At 43.6% G+C, this 18,471-nt stretch overlaps 1 protein-coding gene across 2 annotated transcripts in view; it reads left to right on the top strand.

The window, feature by feature from the left end:
* prdm1a (PR domain containing 1a, with ZNF domain) overlaps positions 1–14,017 on the top strand; it is a 16,185-nt gene extending 2,168 nt beyond the window's left edge. Inside the window, exons 1-7 of one of the 2 annotated variants that reach the window (XM_060905670.1) lie at positions 3,401–3,671; positions 5,297–5,545; positions 6,957–7,076; positions 8,236–8,488; positions 10,638–11,554; positions 11,667–11,795; positions 11,898–14,017. In XM_060905670.1, coding sequence (XP_060761653.1) covers positions 3,645–3,671; positions 5,297–5,545; positions 6,957–7,076; positions 8,236–8,488; positions 10,638–11,554; positions 11,667–11,795; positions 11,898–12,452 — 2,250 coding nt within the window. In that variant the 5' untranslated portion in view covers positions 3,401–3,644 and the 3' untranslated portion in view covers positions 12,453–14,017. Of the gene's footprint in view, positions 1–3,400; positions 3,672–5,296; positions 5,546–6,956; positions 7,077–8,235; positions 8,489–10,637; positions 11,555–11,666; positions 11,796–11,897 lie in introns of those variants that run through there. The other variant, XM_060905671.1, reaches the window with a different exon arrangement.
* Positions 14,018–18,471: the final 4,454 nt, after the last annotated feature.

The following is an 18,471-nucleotide window of genomic DNA, read 5'->3' as shown; positions in this document are numbered from 1 at the left end:
ATCAAAAGAAAAAATTAGCCATCTTTCACGTCACTCCAAAACACGTGCAACCAAAACAGAAAAATCACATGACTGAAACGCGAGGATAAGATCATAAAGTATAGAACGTACAGTATTTGTAAGAAGCACCTGCCTTGTGCTTGGTAGTTCAGCATCATGTTTAGTCTTGAGGAAAATTCAAGGAACATCAACTTTTGTGACAAAATGACCCTAATACCAAAGGGTTATCGCTTCGGTCGGGCACCAACCAAACTGATGACCACGTCATCAGCTTTTCTTTAGCTAGTCAGACACAAGCTACACCACCACTCTTGCTGGAGCAGTTGGGGGTTAGGTGCCTTACTCAAGGACACTTCAGCCAGTCCTGCTGGTCCAGGGAATTGAACCAGCAACCTTTTAGTCCCAAAGCTGCTTCTCTAACCATTAAGGCCAATTTATGCTGACAACCCAGTCCTCGCAGATAGCGTCGCAGACAGTGTCTGCGTAGCCCCCCCACCTTCGCAGACGCTCTGCGCGCAACTCCCAAAAATTGTGACCACCGCAGAAGCCTCGCAGACAGCGTCACAGACAAGAGGGCTCTGATTGGTCCACTCTACATCCGCTGTACACACACTTCCGCTTCCCTACTTTCCCGGTTTGGTTTGTTTTCACGACCGGCATTTTTAAAAACACGAGCGAAGATGGAGCAGCATGAAGAGCGGTTGATTGAGGAAGTACGTACATCTATACGACTCCAGTTCTAGTCATTATAAAAAAAAAAAGTTCTAGTCATTATAAGTAACCGGAGGATAAACACTCCACTAACCACACCCACCAACTACTCCTAGCGACTTCGCGCCCCTTGTGTTGTGGCGGTGAATAACATCGCGCACGCCTATTACTCCCCGCTCAACGATAAATTACAACTGTCTGCGAAAAGCTATCTGCGAAAGCCTTGTCGCAAGAGCATGCAGAGGCCTTTAGGCCATGGCTTCTTCTTAAAAGGGTTATGGTTTGGCCAAAATGTACAAGATGGACAGCAGTTCCCTTCAAGAACATGTGCAATGTACATTGTATAAACATCTAAAGATCACGTATAGAGAAGATATGAGTAAAAGTGACTGGATTAGGTGTAGCACACCAGCAACAGAACTGAACGAGAGAAGAAAACTGGACAAAACAAGCATATGTCAGGTCCATCGCTGACCTGGACAGTGTCCCCAGATGGCGGGCATGGATTGGCAGGATTATCATCAAGGCTGGGGCTTTAGTCCTCCAAATGATGACAGAAAGTGGGGGGTTGGGTTTCAGGGGGTAGCTGTCCTCACACAAGGCATGTGTGAAGCTAAACGTACACAGACATTACGCTACCATTGTGGATTAACTTCCCCAGAACAATGGCCATTTCCCCCCACTTATCCACTGACGAACACACACACACACACACACACACAGGAAAATTCAGGTTGGATTTAAACACCGCCTGTTCCAGATCCACCACCTCCAAACTCATCCTGGGCTAATATGGGGAACGGAAGCGTCTTAAACTTGAGTGGCCCGACACATCTGTTCGAAAACATCTCGGCAAAAAATCCTCTTTGAGATAACGTACAGTTGTAAATGCGTTTGGAAAAGGAAGGGTGTGTGGTCTGGGTGCGTTGGGGACTGTTTGCTTACAGGGAGGTTGGTTTTAAATATACATGCAAATAATCCAGTTGAGATATTTGAATGAAAAGAGTCAAATGAGCACTTTTTTTTTTAATGAAGATCAGAAGACACAGATGGGATGTGGTTTGCCTTGAAAATGCCCACTGGCAAACAGATTGTACTGATACCTTTCTATCCAAAGCTGACACACCAAGCCATCACTTCAATGTGTCTCTTTTTCCCTCTCTCACCTGTGCGTGGAGCCTTACAGCCAAAGCCCAGCAGCGGGTTTGATAGCGACCCTCTGCAAAACTAACAAAGCCGCTGGAAGTCCTTCTGTCGCTTTTGTTTGGCTCCTTTCTTCCCTCACAGGCATGTAGGCCACATTAAAACCCACTACAGAAACCAAAAAAGCCTCCATTTGAATTTGACTTCAGAGCTGAGAGACCCCTCCCTCACCCCCAGCCTACTCTTTCCTTTATGACATGGGCAAAAAGAGAGAGAGAGAGAGAGAGAGAGAGAGAAAGGTATACCAAATGGCGGTAGGAGTTGGTGATGACGATAATGGTGGAAAACGCAAACGCCACTCCTTGCCAGATTGTTCCCAGTCGCTGAGTCCAGACCACATGGCAATTTCAAAAGGAAGCGCTCGTTTTTCGCTCAAAAATCTCAGAGCTTTGTTGTTGTTTCTCCTCTGCGGCTTGTTATTGAGTCAGGGCCCAGCTGGAGGCCAGATTCGGGTCGAGGCTGGAGGAAGAGACGGGCCTGCAGGGCCTCGATCATATGGGTCGTCCGCTGCCAGGAAGTAGGAGGCAGAGAACGAGCGAATGATGTGGTCAGATCTTTGTCACCAGCAGAGCTTGGGTGGGTTCTTGTGTATGTGTGTATTGGGATCTAAGTTTGTTCAAGGCCCAACTGTCTCCCATTCTCTTGCTGCAAACCAGGCCAGTTTTCTCCTCTTCTTCTACTTTTTCGCTGCTATTCCTCCCACAGATGGATAGATGGAAGAGGAGTCTAGGGGATTTCCAGTTTTTTTTTTCTTTTAAACAAAAAAGCATGCACAGCTTTGGGACCGTCTTCTAGTCGCAGGCCACCAGAGATCCTTTCTGTCTGCTGTTTGGACTTTGCTCAGATTTTTTTTTTTTTTTTCAAACAAATCTGTGCTCTTTCATCTGAAGCCATGGTTAGGCTTGTGTACAAAGCTTCACTTCAATCACTTCACTTAGGGAGAGTGTTACATCGTTCCCTTTTATGATTATGGACCTCATGACCATCTCCATTCTGATAAAACTGGATGGGTGTAGAAGAGGCAGAATGTAGCACCCTCTAGGGGATATCAGAGAGATTCCAGAAGCTGTGGAACAGCAAGAGGAGGAGGAGGAGGAGGAGGAGGTGTGAGAAGAAACACAGCCATCAATCTGCAGTTCCGCTCTTAGTAAACAGCAACAGGTTATTGAGTCACTGGCGCAGGATGTCCTTCCTTCTCAGGAAGACAGCCAGAGGAAGAGGGATCAACACCTCCCTCCTTCTCCTCCTCTTTTTAAACAAGACCATCTCTCATTAGCTTTGTGTCTGCTGCTTGATATCACCTACCTCAGGAGATATGACCAAGACATTCCTTTACTTTTACTGAGAATGAGTGAATGGAGTATATCAAATCTAGAGTATTTTTCCTGTCTACGTGATGCATGTGATATGACCTTGGAGAGTGGAGAAATAGTGAGTGAAAGAGGGAGTAGAGACAGAGAGAGGGAAGTAAGGAGGGAGGGAGTAAGGGTGGAGGAAAAAGGAGGAGCTATCAAGGAGGGCTTCAACAAGTCAGAAAGAAACATGCTCAGGCAGTTAGTCAAACTCGAGACACTCAGAGGAGAACACAGTCGCCATCTGGACTAGCGGCTGGACAAGAGAGGGAACGAGGGTGATCTGCACCTGTCCCACGAACACACTCTCTTTCTGTCGCACACACGCACACACACGCGCGCACACAAGCGCACTCGGGGGAGAAATCAGACGGCTCTATGTGCGGCTGGAACCAAAGTCTGTCGGTGAGTGAGTGAGTGAGCGAGCGAGAGAGAGAGACGAGACTGCTTGGCTGATTTCTGTTTGCTTTGAGGTTTGTGGAAAAAAAAAAAATCAAGGCGCTGTTGGTGTTTATTTTTAAAGATTATGTTCTGTTGAAAGCATTTCGATCAGTAGGAAGCATTTCTTTTAATTAACTGTCACAAAAATGAATGGTATTGATATATATTTTCTGATTCTTCTGTTTGTTTGTTTATTTATTTTGTCACCAATTTGCATGTCAGTTAGGACAGTTTACGTTTTTCGTCGTAACCTTTTCAGGACTGCAAGTCGAAAACTTAAATTCTATTCATTTATACTGTCTCAGTGACCTTTTCGTGTGATTGGTCTTGAGAAAAGATTGTTGAAAATACCGTTATTGTGTCCACGCTGTACTGCATAAACGGAAAAGTGTAGGCATTTCAAACGCTCTTGAAATTTAAACCCGAAAAATTGTAAAGATTGACTTTATAGTTCAATGCCCTGTAATGTTCATAACATGTAATTGAAATCAAATTTAAAGTGAGAGAGAAGGGGAAAAAAAAAAAAAAGAAACTCTTTAGTTTTAGATCAATTTTTCGGTTAAGTTTGGTTCAGTTTAATTTGGATTTACTTGTCAGAAAAAAAAGAAAAGAAAATAGAAAAAATATATATGGTTGCCCAGTTTGTTCGTGTTCAGTTTCTCAGTTTCAATATTAGTTTTGATCTTGCAGCTGTCCTACACAGAGAATTAAATGACAGCTTGCAGGATTTTTGTCTCTTTATCTTTTGACTCATGGAAATAGGACTGTATAAATAGAAAATTAGATAATTTCAACGCCTAACTAATGTGAGAACAGAATTATTTTATTTTTTCAAATTGGTTTTACAGGGAAATCTTTGGATTTAAAAATTGTATTAAATAGAAACAGAATTATTATTATTATTATTATTATTATTATTATCCAATACGTGTGTAATAGACAAAATGAAAACGATAGATTTTGACGCATCTTCGTAACTGGCGAGTGCGACAGGGTCTCGGCTCAGCCTGCGTGTGGGACTATCTTGGGTGGGAAGCGTTTGAAGCTTGTTTGCGCTGCTGTGGCCCCATTATGGAAAAAAATTGTGCTTCTTCCTCTTTTGTTCTTCCACACACAAACACACTTATTCCCTGGGATGTTTTACAGACTCCGACGCTTTACAACTCTGATTCCAATTTTAGCCCCATTCAGACACAGACGCCACTTCCTTCCTCTGTCTGTGAGGGGTTTTTTTTCTTCCACGGAGTTGCTGTGATGGGAAAGGATGGACAGAGTATAAAAAAGACCGAGGCTCGATGCAGATTGAGACAATAATTATTGCGTGTCAAGAAGTGCACGGGATTGTTGTTGGAGTTGTTTTTTGCGTCAGCTTTGCCTTTTATTTTCCTGTTTTTAATTTCTATTTTGTTAGCTTTCTGTTACAAATGAATATTATCCGAAGTAACTATTCCAGCAGATCATGATTTTGTCAGTATCTTTCTTGTTTTGTTTCCCTTTTAATTCAAATCAGCTTTACGCCATTCCCAAATACGAATTTCCACTCATTCTTTTTCCATTTCCGCCCATGTCGGGTTCTGTCTTTCTCTCAGGCCGCCTCTCAGCGTAGCTCCGTCATGTTGACCACTGAGAGCGCCCTGAACACTGCCGACCAGGTGGATCCGAAGATGGCCGTCGAAGACGCCGACATGTCCAAGTGGACGGAAGCTGAGTTTGAAGAGAAGTGCACCTACATAGTGAAGGACCACACGTGGGATGGTGTGGACAAACCAGATCTGCCTCGCGCTCAGACCTCGCTGCCGAGAAACCTCGCATTCAGATATGCCCCTGATTCCAAAGAGGTACGGCTATAATGACTCACTGCTGCATCATACACTCACAGACTGAGGAACTGAGGAACGCATTGCCTGGAGCATGGTGTTTGAGAGTGTGGTGTAAGATTCATGCGTAGTACTGTATACACCATCTGCTTGTAAAATCTGTGAGTGTACCTGTTATTAGTGCAATGGCTCATATTGATGCAAGAAGTATCAAATTATCAGCCTTGAGAATAAATTAGACAGAACAGGCAAGGGAGGGGGAATCATGTTTGCGATTAGTCTATGATGTCTGTCTAAGACTAATCACAGAATTGTAAGTAATCTTCTTCTTAATCTACACTTTGAAAAATGGGAGCTTCTCCTCCGTGTCTCTTTATGTCACGTCACATGTCTCTGTAAGCAGCATGACTCCCATCGCCCATCACTTCAATCGCCTGTTATCTTGGACAGACAGTGATGACAGTAGTTGTGACGATGCGCAAACTTCCCTTTGATTTGAAGCAAGGAAACCTTTGAACACCTCGGAGCACTGTCCTCATATTGGTCTTTTCTCTCCTAAACTTCTCAAGACCCAAATACCAGTGATCCCACTTTAGAGATTCATTTATGCTCTGATGAAAACAGGTGGGCCAAAGAGAGAAAAGAAAGAGAGAGAGAGAGAGAGGGGATGAAAGAGAAGGTGGAAGTGTGGCAAAAAAAATGTAGAGAGGGAGCTGGCGCGAAGCTCAGGAGCCACGCTAAATCTCTGTTAATGAGTTATCAAAAAGGCGACCTAATCTCCCTACTGAACTGCTACTCGAGAAATGTGAGGGGATTTCCTTCTGCTTTATCCACACGGCTGTTTGTGTTTCGGGGTGTATATGGAAGAAAGGTGGCGGGGGAGGTAGAGGGGCAGTTGAAGAGCGGATCTCGGTCGAGGAGATTAGATTGACGTCTGGTTGTTGTAATCCAAAAGGCCAGACAGCAGCGTTCTACTCCATCCTCCTTTGGGCTTTTTTTTTTTTGATGCCGTTTACCTCAAAGGAAGAAGCGCAAGCTGTAATCGTAGGTGTGGATTTATGCTTTGAGGGTTGTAGTAGTGTTTGATGTGGTGAGGAAGGAGGCCTGGTAATGAGTACAGGAGGGAGGGTCTGGGCACTTAATGAGAGGTGAGACAGGACAAACGAGACATCTTTTTCTCAAGCCGGATATCAAATGGATGTCAAGACAGAACCTTGTTGACCCCTGACTTCCTAGAGCTGTCAAAAAAACCCTTCTTCTTCCAAACTTTCTGACTGCATCTTTCTTTATTTGATTTGGATCTCCTCCATGAATTTCTTTTAATTGTTGTCATCCTTCCTCATAAATCGCTCTTGACTGCTATATAGCATGATTGAAATGTTGGGTCATAAAATCGTTGGCTTCTATATCTTTTTTTTTTTGTCTCCACAAGGTGATTGGTGTTGTCAGCCGTGAATACATACCAAAAGGAACTCGCTTTGGCCCTCTAGTGGGAGAAAGTTACACAGCAGAAAATGTCCCCAAAGACGCCAACAGGAAGTACTTCTGGAGGGTGAGTTGTTTTTTTTTCTTTTTCAGAAGCTTCACTTTCAGTAAAGGGGGAGCAAACGAAATACAAGAGAGAAAAAAAACACACACACACACACACACAAGCGAACAGGTCACTTCCTGTTCCACTGACTTACTTCCTGCGTGGCATGATGGGTGCACGGCTTATGTGACAGCAGAGCATGCTTACAAAAAAAAAAAGTGCTGAGTTAGAGTGTAGTGTTTTGAGAACCACCGCTTGCGTCAGCGGCTCTGGCTGAGTGAGAGAGTGAAGATTTATTTCGTCTTGTGTGATCTTGTTTTGACTGTGCCATTTCTGAACGTCAAGAAAGGGCGAATGACTTGGCACATCGATGCCTTATGACACGGGAAGATGCCACTCCGCTGGACCACAAAGTTTGGCTGTTTGAAACCACTAGCGTTAAAGCTGTCACATCAGGTTGTCACCAAGCCGCTGCCAGTAAGGCCTGATGTGTGCTCGCGCTCTCTTCCCTGCCTGTGGCTTTCAGCTGTTGCAAACAGATGTCGTCATGGCGAAAGTGTCGAGTAATCGTAGTGCGATCCAAACCATGACCGTAATTTATTTTTTTTTGCTCAGAATTGTTTTTTTTGGTCTTAAGATCACAGAGATCCCCTTGTGGAAAGATGTGAGTCTTTACCTGCGAACAAACACTGATATTTTTCCAGCATTACTGGAGATTGGAGTAGTGCTTGACAAGAGGGCGGTGTGTGTGGAGGGGGTGGGGGTGGGATGGTACCGTAAAATGTGTAGCAGAAGCATAACATCGGTGTCACCGAGGGAAGCCTTGCTAGTGATGTCAAGGGTTCCTGGAAATGGTGAAGTTAGTACGAACAAGACTCCAACCTTAGAACTACCCCAAAACAATCTGTTCCACTTCATAAGCCTGAGAGAGCAAGCGAGTGTGTATGAGTGAGAGAGAGAAGACATGCAGATTCAATATGAGAGTGTGAGTATTGGTGGGGGTGTGCTTACTGAGTCAGCCATGTGGCTTTTATAAGAGATTGCAGCTTTAGCGTCTCCCACTTGTCTGTCTGTTCGTCTCAAGGGCAAGCACAGTGGAGAACTGAGTAAAGATGATGCGAGATAAAATAATCGTTACCAATCGTTCATGTTGAATCACTAAAACCTTGCTTTTCCTCAGATTTATGCAGAAGGAGACTTCCATCACTTTGTAGATGGCCTGGATGAGGAGAAGAGTAACTGGATGCGCTACGTGAATCCAGCCCACTCGCAGCAGGAGCAGAACCTGGCCGCTTGCCAGAACGGCATGAGCATCTACTTCTACACGGTGAAGGCCATCCCCGCTGACCAGGAGCTGCTGGTGTGGTACTGCACTGACTTCGCACACCGTCTCCACTACCCTCCTTCAGGAGATCTCATGATGCAAGAACTCAGTAAGTAGAACCAAAAAACGGCCTTAATACACTATAATGATGGTGGAGTTGTTTGTGTCGGTCCTGGGGATATTTTCCTGTCCCAACTTACTTCAGAACGAACCAAGAGGAAGCGTGTTGACTTGGTCCGAGTCTGTCATTATCATACCAACAGTACATGCTCTTCTCCCTTTCATCTCCTCTCAGAACAAAATTCCTTGAGACTGTTTGGGTTTTTTTTTTTCTGGTAATGTTTCCGTTTAGGCATAGTAATGTTGACCGTAATTACACAGAGGATGATGAGATTGGCCGTCATCTTTCTTTAGACACTTTTTCAACATGAAAGCTCACCCGACACGCTCGATCTGCTATTGCTCAACCAGCAATAAAAGTTTCAAAGCAAAACCTTTTATTTCGTAGAAGACAGAGAGTGAAAGAGCAAGAGCAAGAGCGAGAGCGCGCAAGTACGTGCGCGCGAGAGAGAGACATAGATGAGGAAGGAGACAATACTCAGGTGTGGCGGGAACGGAGCAGTCTCGGTGACTCCGCTCCCCTGGGTCATGCGCATACCCTCAGGGTATGGGAGCCTGGGCTATCCCCCTTGAGTACCATGCACACACACACACACACACAAAGTAGTCTATAATTAGACTTTCTGACCCACCGCTAACACCTAAGCTCTCCTACCTGCAAAAGTAAGAGCAGTCGTCTTATCTTTTGGTGTCTCTCAAACCAGACAGAGTCATAGCATGAACAGGCTTATAGCCACTGCACATATGACTCAGTATAATGGAATGGGCCGAGATGACTGGCAGGGCCTCCCACATGGGATTGATTTAGACAAGCTTGAGCTGTCTTACTCCATGGTTCACTAAGCTTCTTCAGCTTTCTGAAGTAAATTGATGCTTCAGCCAAGCAGATTTTTGAGAACCTCCATTCAGTAACCTCTCCTTCACACACATGCGTACACAAGGGAAGTGCAGACAGATCTTTGGCGCAACTCCATAATTTATTTGGCACTTTGAAAGAGCGGCAAAGAGAGAGTAAAGTAGAGACAAAAAAATGCTCCATTGACTACTTGAACTTCCTGGCGGCGGGGCTGTGCTGACAGATTGATATCTGTTGGGATTGCTTCCCTGTTTGTTTTGCACAAGTTCTCTGGGGAGGACTGGGGAATGGTGCTATCTGTGGAAGCGAAGTGGAAAGGGGAGGTTACTGATAACCCCTAACTGCGTTTACGCATTGCTCATGTAGCAGAAGGATGGGGGCTCTAAGAATGGGGAGACTTTTAGGAGAATACTCATCTTGCAAACCACACACAAACATCCCAGAGTCGAAAAAGACTGCTGAACTTTTCGTAAAGGTCACAGAAAAGGTAACAGGAAGTGATCATGATTATTTATTTCCTCTTTTAAAAGGTAGTTCTATTATGTGGTGCGTCAAAAAAAAAAAAAAAAAACACGAGGCCTTGTCAACAGATCCTTGAATCAAAAGTAACTAAATAGGAAAATGCAACTCTGATTAGTAGGATATTGATATATTTATTCTTGAAAGTCTTCAATTAACAATTTTTAAGCACCCCTATCCTGCATGAGAAGGTCTCCTGAAATGATCAAAATGTTGTTTTAGCTAAGGTACTAAAAAGGAACATCCAAGTTCACCTTGTTTTGAGCTGTCTTTGAGGTGTGTGAGGTGAGTGGAGTCAAGGCTTCGTGGCTTCCTGTTAGAAGGAAACTTTCAATCATTTGCTGCCACATCCATTAGATGGTATCAGTGCTCCGAGCAGAATCCAGCCTACTCCACCACCCGGACTGAGATCTGCTGTCATGCCTCACATCCTGTCTGTAGCCCCTACCTCAGGATAATCAGTCAAACTGTCTTCCTTAATTGAACGACGAGGATACTTTGTGTTCTGAACCTTCTTTGCCTCGGGAAGATCTGTGTGTTGGGTAACAACAGATCTCCTGTAGCAAGATGATGTAGTGTGGGGAGGAGCCCATTATCTTACCAAGCTTTGTAAATATAGACTGGAGGGTTATTTTACAGTAATGGATGATGATGTATTTTGGACATGTGTGACAGACAGAGCAGATGAACTCGGATATAAAATGGTGCCTGAAGAATGTTAAGTCAGTACTTGACTTTTTTTCTCTTGTGTGTGTGGCTACAGAGCAGAGTCTGCTAGAAGCAAAGCAGCAGGTGTCGGAAGAAAAACCTGTTGTGAAGAGAGAGCATACTGTCTCAGAAATCCTCAAAGACACATGGCGGGAGCCTGCAAGACCACTCCCCACACGTCCTCACTGCCCCATCAGCCCTGACAGACCCATCTACCCCCGTGTCATCTTCCCAATCCGTCCACAACCTCACCTCAGAGAGGATATCCTGAAAACCAGCCCAGGTATCTGTTTTGCCACTCGCTCACCTGCGCTGTCCTCAGCCACCCCAAGCCCATCAGCACGTAGCAGCCCTGAAATCAGTCCAGGAAGCAGTCCTGCCCCAGCAGATCCTAGGGATGCCCTGCCAGTCTATAGCAGCAGCCTGGGTCACTATCCTGGCTACTCCCCACCCAACCCCCTTCCCCCATTCTATCCCAACTCACATTACCTCTTTTCCCCTTACTCCATGAGTGGAACGTCACCAGTGGGGAGTGTGTTCTCTCGCATGTACCCCCTTTACAACAGCTTACTGACCCCTCACATGCCCCTCCCACCCACCATGCTTCCACCTGAGGGAGGACGGCATTTCCTGCTGCCACCCCACAGGGACTTCTTTCTTCCTGCACCCAAGAGTGCCTTCTCGAGAGCGACAACCCCAAAGGACAAACCCCTGCATGGACACTCTCATGCCCCTGTCAGTGGCTCTCCCACAGCTGGTTCTGCAGTCTCTATCGATCAGCAGCCTGCTAACCCAACCTCAGCGCAGCCGAGCATCCGACGGTCAGAGGATGAGGCAATCAATCTCAGCAAGATGAAGCGTGGCCCTGCAGGATACAGGACACTTCCATACCCACTGAAGAAACAGAACGGCAAGATAAAGTATGAATGCAACGTATGCAGTAAGACTTTCGGACAGCTTTCAAACCTTAAGGTAAAAACTCAGCTCTTATTTTTTTCTTCAATCCTTCCTTCAGTTCTGCACACACCTCCTGTTATGAATGGGACACTGTCTCTAACCTTGCTCCCCCCTGCACTATTCTCAGGTGCACCTGCGTGTCCACAGTGGTGAGCGCCCTTTTAAGTGTCAGACATGTAATAAGGGCTTCACTCAGCTGGCCCACCTGCAGAAACACTACCTGGTCCATACAGGAGAGAAGCCCCATGAATGCCAGGTGAGACTAGTCTCCACTTAACTAAACACCTGTTAGTTCGGCGTAGTTTGGAGTTTGAAGATTCTTCTCCAGTCCTAAAGCTCCTTGTTCTGTTTCCAACAGGTATGCCACAAGCGTTTCAGCAGCACAAGTAATCTCAAGACCCATCTAAGACTGCACTCGGGTGAAAAGCCGTATCAGTGCAAGCTCTGTCCAGCTAAGTTCACACAGTTTGTCCACCTTAAACTGCACAAACGGCTGCACACAAGAGAGCGCCCTCACAAGTGTCCACACTGCCATCGCAACTACATCCACCTTTGCAGCCTGCGCCTCCACCTTAAGGGCTACTGCCTGGCTGCTCTGCCTTCCCCCCACTATAGCCTTGACGAACTGAACCGCATTAATGAGGAAATTGAGTGCTTCGACATCAGCGACAAAGCTGACCGGTTGGAGGAGATCGAAGGTGTTGATGTGGAGAGGGTGGTGGAAAAGCAGATCTTCAGTCTGATCTGCCGCGAAATGGACCTCAAGGTGTCGTACCACAAAGGCAGCACTGGAGGGGATTTGCTTCCTCCATCTAGCACCTACAGCCTGTATGAGCCAAGCAGTGAAACGTCAGTTATCAAGCTCCTACCTGTCAAGGTCAAACAAGAGACTGTGGAGGCGATGGAATCTTAGCCCCAGCCCTAGCACACACACTCACTAAGACATGCTGACCCTCAGCCTCATCGGTTCCTCCAGTTCTGGCTGTGGACAGCCACAGGTGTACACGATCCTGCTCGTGAGGAGACAGGCTCAGACCTTTGCTTTCAGGGACGTACCATACTCAGGGCTAAGAGACACTGCTCCAGGCAACTAGCGGTCCAGTGTGTCCTACACTTACTTTAGAGACAATCATCTCTTTCTTTATTTCATAATAATATTATTGCTGATGTCATTGATATTTGTTATTAGTTTTTTGCTATTGTTATTCCTTAATAATATTTGGTTCAGTTTGTTATGCAAACTCCTTAATTTATTGTCAATGTTTACAATGACTGGGTAATTCATTGTAATTCACTGTTCTGTACATTTTCTATCGTCACTCTTTTGTACATAGTTTGCAGCCTGCGTTAGTTGTTTGTTTGCCCTTTGATTGTCATGAACTGATGAGTACCAGATTTGAGGAGCTCGCCTTGATTCAGGTTTTTTTTTTTTTTTAATTTGTATTTTTAACGCAACAGGTATTTTTTTTTTTTTAAAGTAGCTCTTTTCTGGAAAGCTGCAGTGGAATTTTGACAATGCTACCATCACCATGTCTTAAATCTTGAGGGTGGGGGGGATGGGAGGATGTTTGGGAAAAGATTTGTTTTCAAATAACTTCCAAACCTTTCCTTAATTTCTAATGAGCACTCCTCGGGAAACACAAAAAGGGCATTTTGTACATTTTCAACAAGTTACCTCAAACTCTGTGTGTGTGTGTGTGTGTGTGTGTGTGTGTGTGTGTGTGTGTGTGTGTGTGTGTGTGTGTGTGTGTATTTAGGCTGTGAGTGTATTCAGAAGGAAGTCAAAGGCATATATGATATTTATTGCTTTTCTACTTGAAGAAGAAACCAAATGTCCCTGGAGTAGAGGTGTCTATGTGGTCCAAAAAGAAAGAAAAGAAAAAAAAGGAGCCTGGTAGCATGTAGCACACTGGCTATGAAGCGGAGAGTACTTCTCTATTCATTCACTCACTAATATTTTGGAGCAAGGGGTTGGGAGGGTGGGAAGGAGCTGGAATACTGAACTAGTTACCAAAGTTCACTTAAAGAGCAGTGACTGTCTATAGTGGTATTAGTCGCTCTTTAGATATTTTCTGTTCTACACTTTTTTTTTGTTGTTGTTGCCCTTTTTACACTCATGGATGGCACAAATCAAAGTGCCTTGGTCTTTATATGCACTGGTTTATCTTCATTGGTCATTTTCTGTACTTTTTTTTTTAAATCCAGATTTTGTGAGGGTCATCGTTTTGATGGACAATGACTTTCTTTACCTAAGGCACCAAAATGTGCTGTAAAGTCGTAGCATCTCTTAATTTCTCTGTTCTGAAGTATGACCAAAGTCTTCCCCGTATCTGCAGCTTTAAACGAAATGTAAAAAGGAAAAGAAAAAAAAAGAACAAAAAGAAACTCCTGTCTCTGTTTACGCACAGGTTTACATAGTTATTTAAGTGCAACTTGTTTAAAATGTAAATTATATAAATGTTCACTGACATAATGGAATGGTCTGTCGTTTCTTGTCTTTTTTTATTTTAAATATTTTCCTTCCAGCATTGTAGTTGAGTCACTAAACCTCGAGTCCGAATCCAGTCTCGAGTCCCCACTGTTCAAGTCCGAGAACAAGATTCCAACTGCACCAGGCTGTTTCAGCGCCATTAATGTTAGTTAGTTCCTGAACATGGCGTACAAACAGGTGAATGTGCTTCTCTTTATCAGGGTGTGTGAAGTATTCTGTCAGAGATGGTTGGGAGATGGATGTAAGTGCAGAAGGTGTGTTTATTAATACGAGTGAAGACGGGTAAACAATCCACAGGCACAATTGTAAAACGTTGAAACAGGCAATACGTCGAGTGATGCACAAACAGGCTATCGTAGACTTGGCAGAATCAAAGACGAGAAACAGGAAATCAGGGAACCAAACAAGGAAATAAGGCTCGGTAATGTGTCAGCAACGCAACTCAATACTTCGTAAACTAAATGTGTTTTCACAGTTTTTATACAGGCGCACTGATTGCGGCTTAATCCTGTACAGGTGCGCGCGAGAGTCCGCTTGGCATGCGCGCTGTCCGGAGCGCAACCAAGAGTCTATCTGATGCACGCACCAAGGCATGCAGGTGTGACACTTTTGCATGAAATTAGTACAAAATCAATGTACAGTTGTGTTCAAAATAATAGCAGTGTGTTTAAAAACGTGAGTAAAGCTCAAAATCCTTATAATAGTTTTTATTTCCATGCATTGGGAACACTGCACATTATATTCTACATGAAAACATGAAGAAAAATGTATGAATATTTTAATTACTTTACAGAAAATGAAGAAAAATGAACATTGGGCTGTTCAAAAAAATAGCAGTGTCTGCATTTTTCATTACAAACTCCAAATATTTACTGTATAAACTGAAAAAAATCTTAAGGATTTAGTATTCCTGTGAATCACTAAACTAATATTTAGTTGTATAACCACGGTTTCTGAGAACTTCTGGCACCTGTCAACAGGTATTCCAACCCAGGATGATTTGACAACATTCCACAATTCCTCTGCATTTCTTGGTTTTGCCTCAGAAACAGCATTTTTGATGTCACCCCACAAGTTTTCTATCGGATTAAGGTCCGGGGATTGGGCTGGCCACTCCATAACTTTCATTTTGTTGGTCTTGAACCCTGATGCTGCTCGCTTACTGGTGTGTTTGGGGTCGTTGTCTTGTTGAAACACCCATTTCAAGGGCATTTCCTCTTCAGCATAAGGCAACATGACCTCTTCAAGTATTTTGATATATGCAAACTGATCCATGATCCCTGGTATGCGATAAATGGGCCCAACACCACAGTAAGAGAAACATTCCCATATCATGATGCTTGCACCACCATGCTTCACTGTCTTCAGAGTGTACTGTGGCTTGTATTCAGTGTTTGGGGGTCGTCTGAAAAACTGTCTGCGGCCCTAGGACCCAAAAAGAACAATTTTACTTTCATCAGTCCACAAAATGTTTTTCCATTTCTCTTTAGGCCAGTCGATGTGTTCTTTGGCAAATTGTATCCTCTTCAGCACGTCTTTTTTTTAACAGTGGAACTTTGCGGGAGCTTCTTGCCGATAAATTAGCTTCACACAGGCGTCTTCTAATTGTCACAGTACTCACAGGTAACTTCAGACCGTCTTTGATCACCCTGGAGCTGATCATTGGCTGAGTCTTTGCCATTCTGGCTATTCTTCGATCCATTCGAATGGTAGTCTTCTGTTTTCTTCCACGTCTCTCTGGCTTTGCTGTCCATTTTAAAGCACTGGAGATCATTTTAGCTGAGCAGCCCATCATTTTCTGCACTTCTTTACAGTATACGTTTTACCTCTCCAATCAACGTTTTAATCAAAGCACGCTGTTCTTCTGAACAATGTCTGGAACGACCCATGTTTCTCAGGTTTTCAGAGAGAAATGGATGTACAACATGTGCTGGCTTCATCCTTAAATTAGGGCCACCTGACTGACATCTGTTTTTTCACAGAATGAATGACCTCACTAATTAAACTCCACACTGCTATTATTTTGAACACGTCCCTTTCACTTAATTATTCGATTACACAGACTCAGGAGCATGCATATCATGAATGTTGGGTCTGTTGGTTTTCTATGACTCTACTACACCTACTGGTAAATTATTTGCCATGTAGTAATATAATTTCCACCAAAAATAGTGATTGATCTGGTTAGTTGCTATTATTGTTGCTATTAGTTGCTATTATTAGACTGCTATTATTTTGAACACAAGTGTAGATATAAATATCTTATGCCAAATTATTATGGCATGTTACAAAAAAATAAAGAAAAAACCCAAGTCCTCATCTCCAATTTACGAGTCTGAATGCAGTTAGTGCACAAGTCCGAGTTATCAGTGCTCAAGTCCAAGTCGAGTCACGAGTCCTTAAAATTAGGGCACGAGTCAGACTCCAGTCCTACAAGCCTGTTTCCTTCAGTAAGAAAAATGTCCTTGAAGAAATTTGTATCTTCAGCCAATGCAAAATGTGCCAGACCAATTGTTAGTAGTTTTTGAAATCACTGCAACGATTGAACGAATCATGGAATTCATCATCTGACTCATCATTTTCAATTTGCCTTTGCACTGACACATGGTTCTCTTTCCAATATCTTATTACTACTACTGAGGAAATGGAACGTTCAGAAATTAACACACAAGGTTCCACTGCTCCAGTAATCACGGCCAAAAATAAGGAGAGGAGGCAGACAGGTGCAGCCCGGCAGAGAGTGCGACATCGAAAGTTAGGCCAGACCAGAAAATGCAACGAAAAGGTATCGATTAATTTTCTTTAACAGCAGCTCTGAGGGTAGTTACGGGTTTACGGTTATCTAGCACAAAAGTCTTTTAGTACAAATCCAAAGTTTTTTAGCACAAGTTTTGAATTCTTAGATCCAAGAATACTTAATCTCATTATCTCTAGCCGCTTTATCCTGTTCTACAGGGTCGCAGGCAAGCTGGAGCCTATCCCAGCTGACTACGGGCGAAAGGCGGGGTACATCCTGGACAAGTCGCCAGGTCATCACAGGGCTGACACATAGACACAGACAACCATTCACACTCACATTCACACCTACGGTCAATTTTGAGTCGCCAGTTAACCTAACCTGCATGTCTTTGGACTGTGGGGGAAACCGGAGCACCCGGAGGAAACCCACGCGGACACGGGGAGAACACGCAAACTCCGCACAGAAAGGCCCTCGCCGGCCACGGGGCTCGAACCTGGACCTTCTTGCTGTGAGGTGACAGCGCTAACCACTACACCACCGTGCCGCCCATACTTAATCTTTATGATGAATACTTACTGATCATGTTTAAAGATGTTTGATGGATTTTTTTTTTTTAATGAAAGTTGCCGAGATTCCGATCGAAAAGTGAATTTCCCTGTAAACTAGCCACAGCTTCGAGACTTGTCTGGATGTTCAAACAACCCTTACATCTTAGCATAACCTCTTCTTCTTGCTTCATGATTGCCGTCTTATAAACAATTGATACGTTAATTTTGGTTGTTTTGTCATTCCTGAACGTTTATACTGCACTTTTATTTAATTTCCATTTGTTGTAGGATTCTTTCGTTTGTTTAGATATCGCAACTGTTGGTTACTTCGGTTAATTAATTCGGCAAACACGTAATTATTGACAGTTGAATTTGTGATATTATCAGAAGTGACTGAAGTTATCTATGAAGGTGGCCACAATTCAAGGTTTGTTATGGCTTAAGTACAAATATCCAAAGTTACCAAAGAATCAGCAGCAGAAATTCCGGCTTCCAGTCCTTAAGCAATCATAATAAACCCCTTCCTATATCAAGATGAGTATTTTTTTTTAATTATTGTGACCATAATCCAGACTTGTGCGAAAGAACTTAGAACTTGTGCTAAAAGACTTTTGTGCTAAATAACCAGATACCTAGTTACATACTGTACTGTATGTGAGAAATGTTTGTTTCTATAGTAACAACTTATACAGGCCAATTTCAGCCATTTTTGGAAGGAGTCTCCAGTGTCAGTATGGTGCAACAGTCAGAAGTAAAACTGTAACCAAGTTTTCAGACCTTGGAAATTCAGTCTTCTGTAGATAATACGAAAAGCCTTTTGTTTTTTTTTTTGTTTTTTTGGGGGGGTGGTCTCATTAACTTTGAGATAAAAATGAGAGGCGCGTGAGGAAATGATTGTTTATAGCTGCTATGATGTAAGTGATAACAGGAACTAACTTGTTTCATATATAGACGTTCCACAACATTAAACATTATTATAAACGACTTAAAAGTCTGACCCGTTCTTTAATAACAAAACGTTAAGAATAACTTCAACTAGTTTAGAAAAAAAAAACCCACCTATATTCAACTAGCGATCACTAAACCACCAACAAATGGGTTCACATTTCCACAATCACGAGGTGATACTTGTTCTCACACCCACTCCCCACTG

The sequence above is a fragment of the Neoarius graeffei genome, chromosome 23, assembly GCF_027579695.1.
Source record: "Neoarius graeffei isolate fNeoGra1 chromosome 23, fNeoGra1.pri, whole genome shotgun sequence".
Lineage (NCBI taxonomy): Eukaryota > Metazoa > Chordata > Actinopteri > Siluriformes > Ariidae > Neoarius > Neoarius graeffei.
This window is presented reverse-complemented; position numbering and strand designations above follow the sequence as displayed.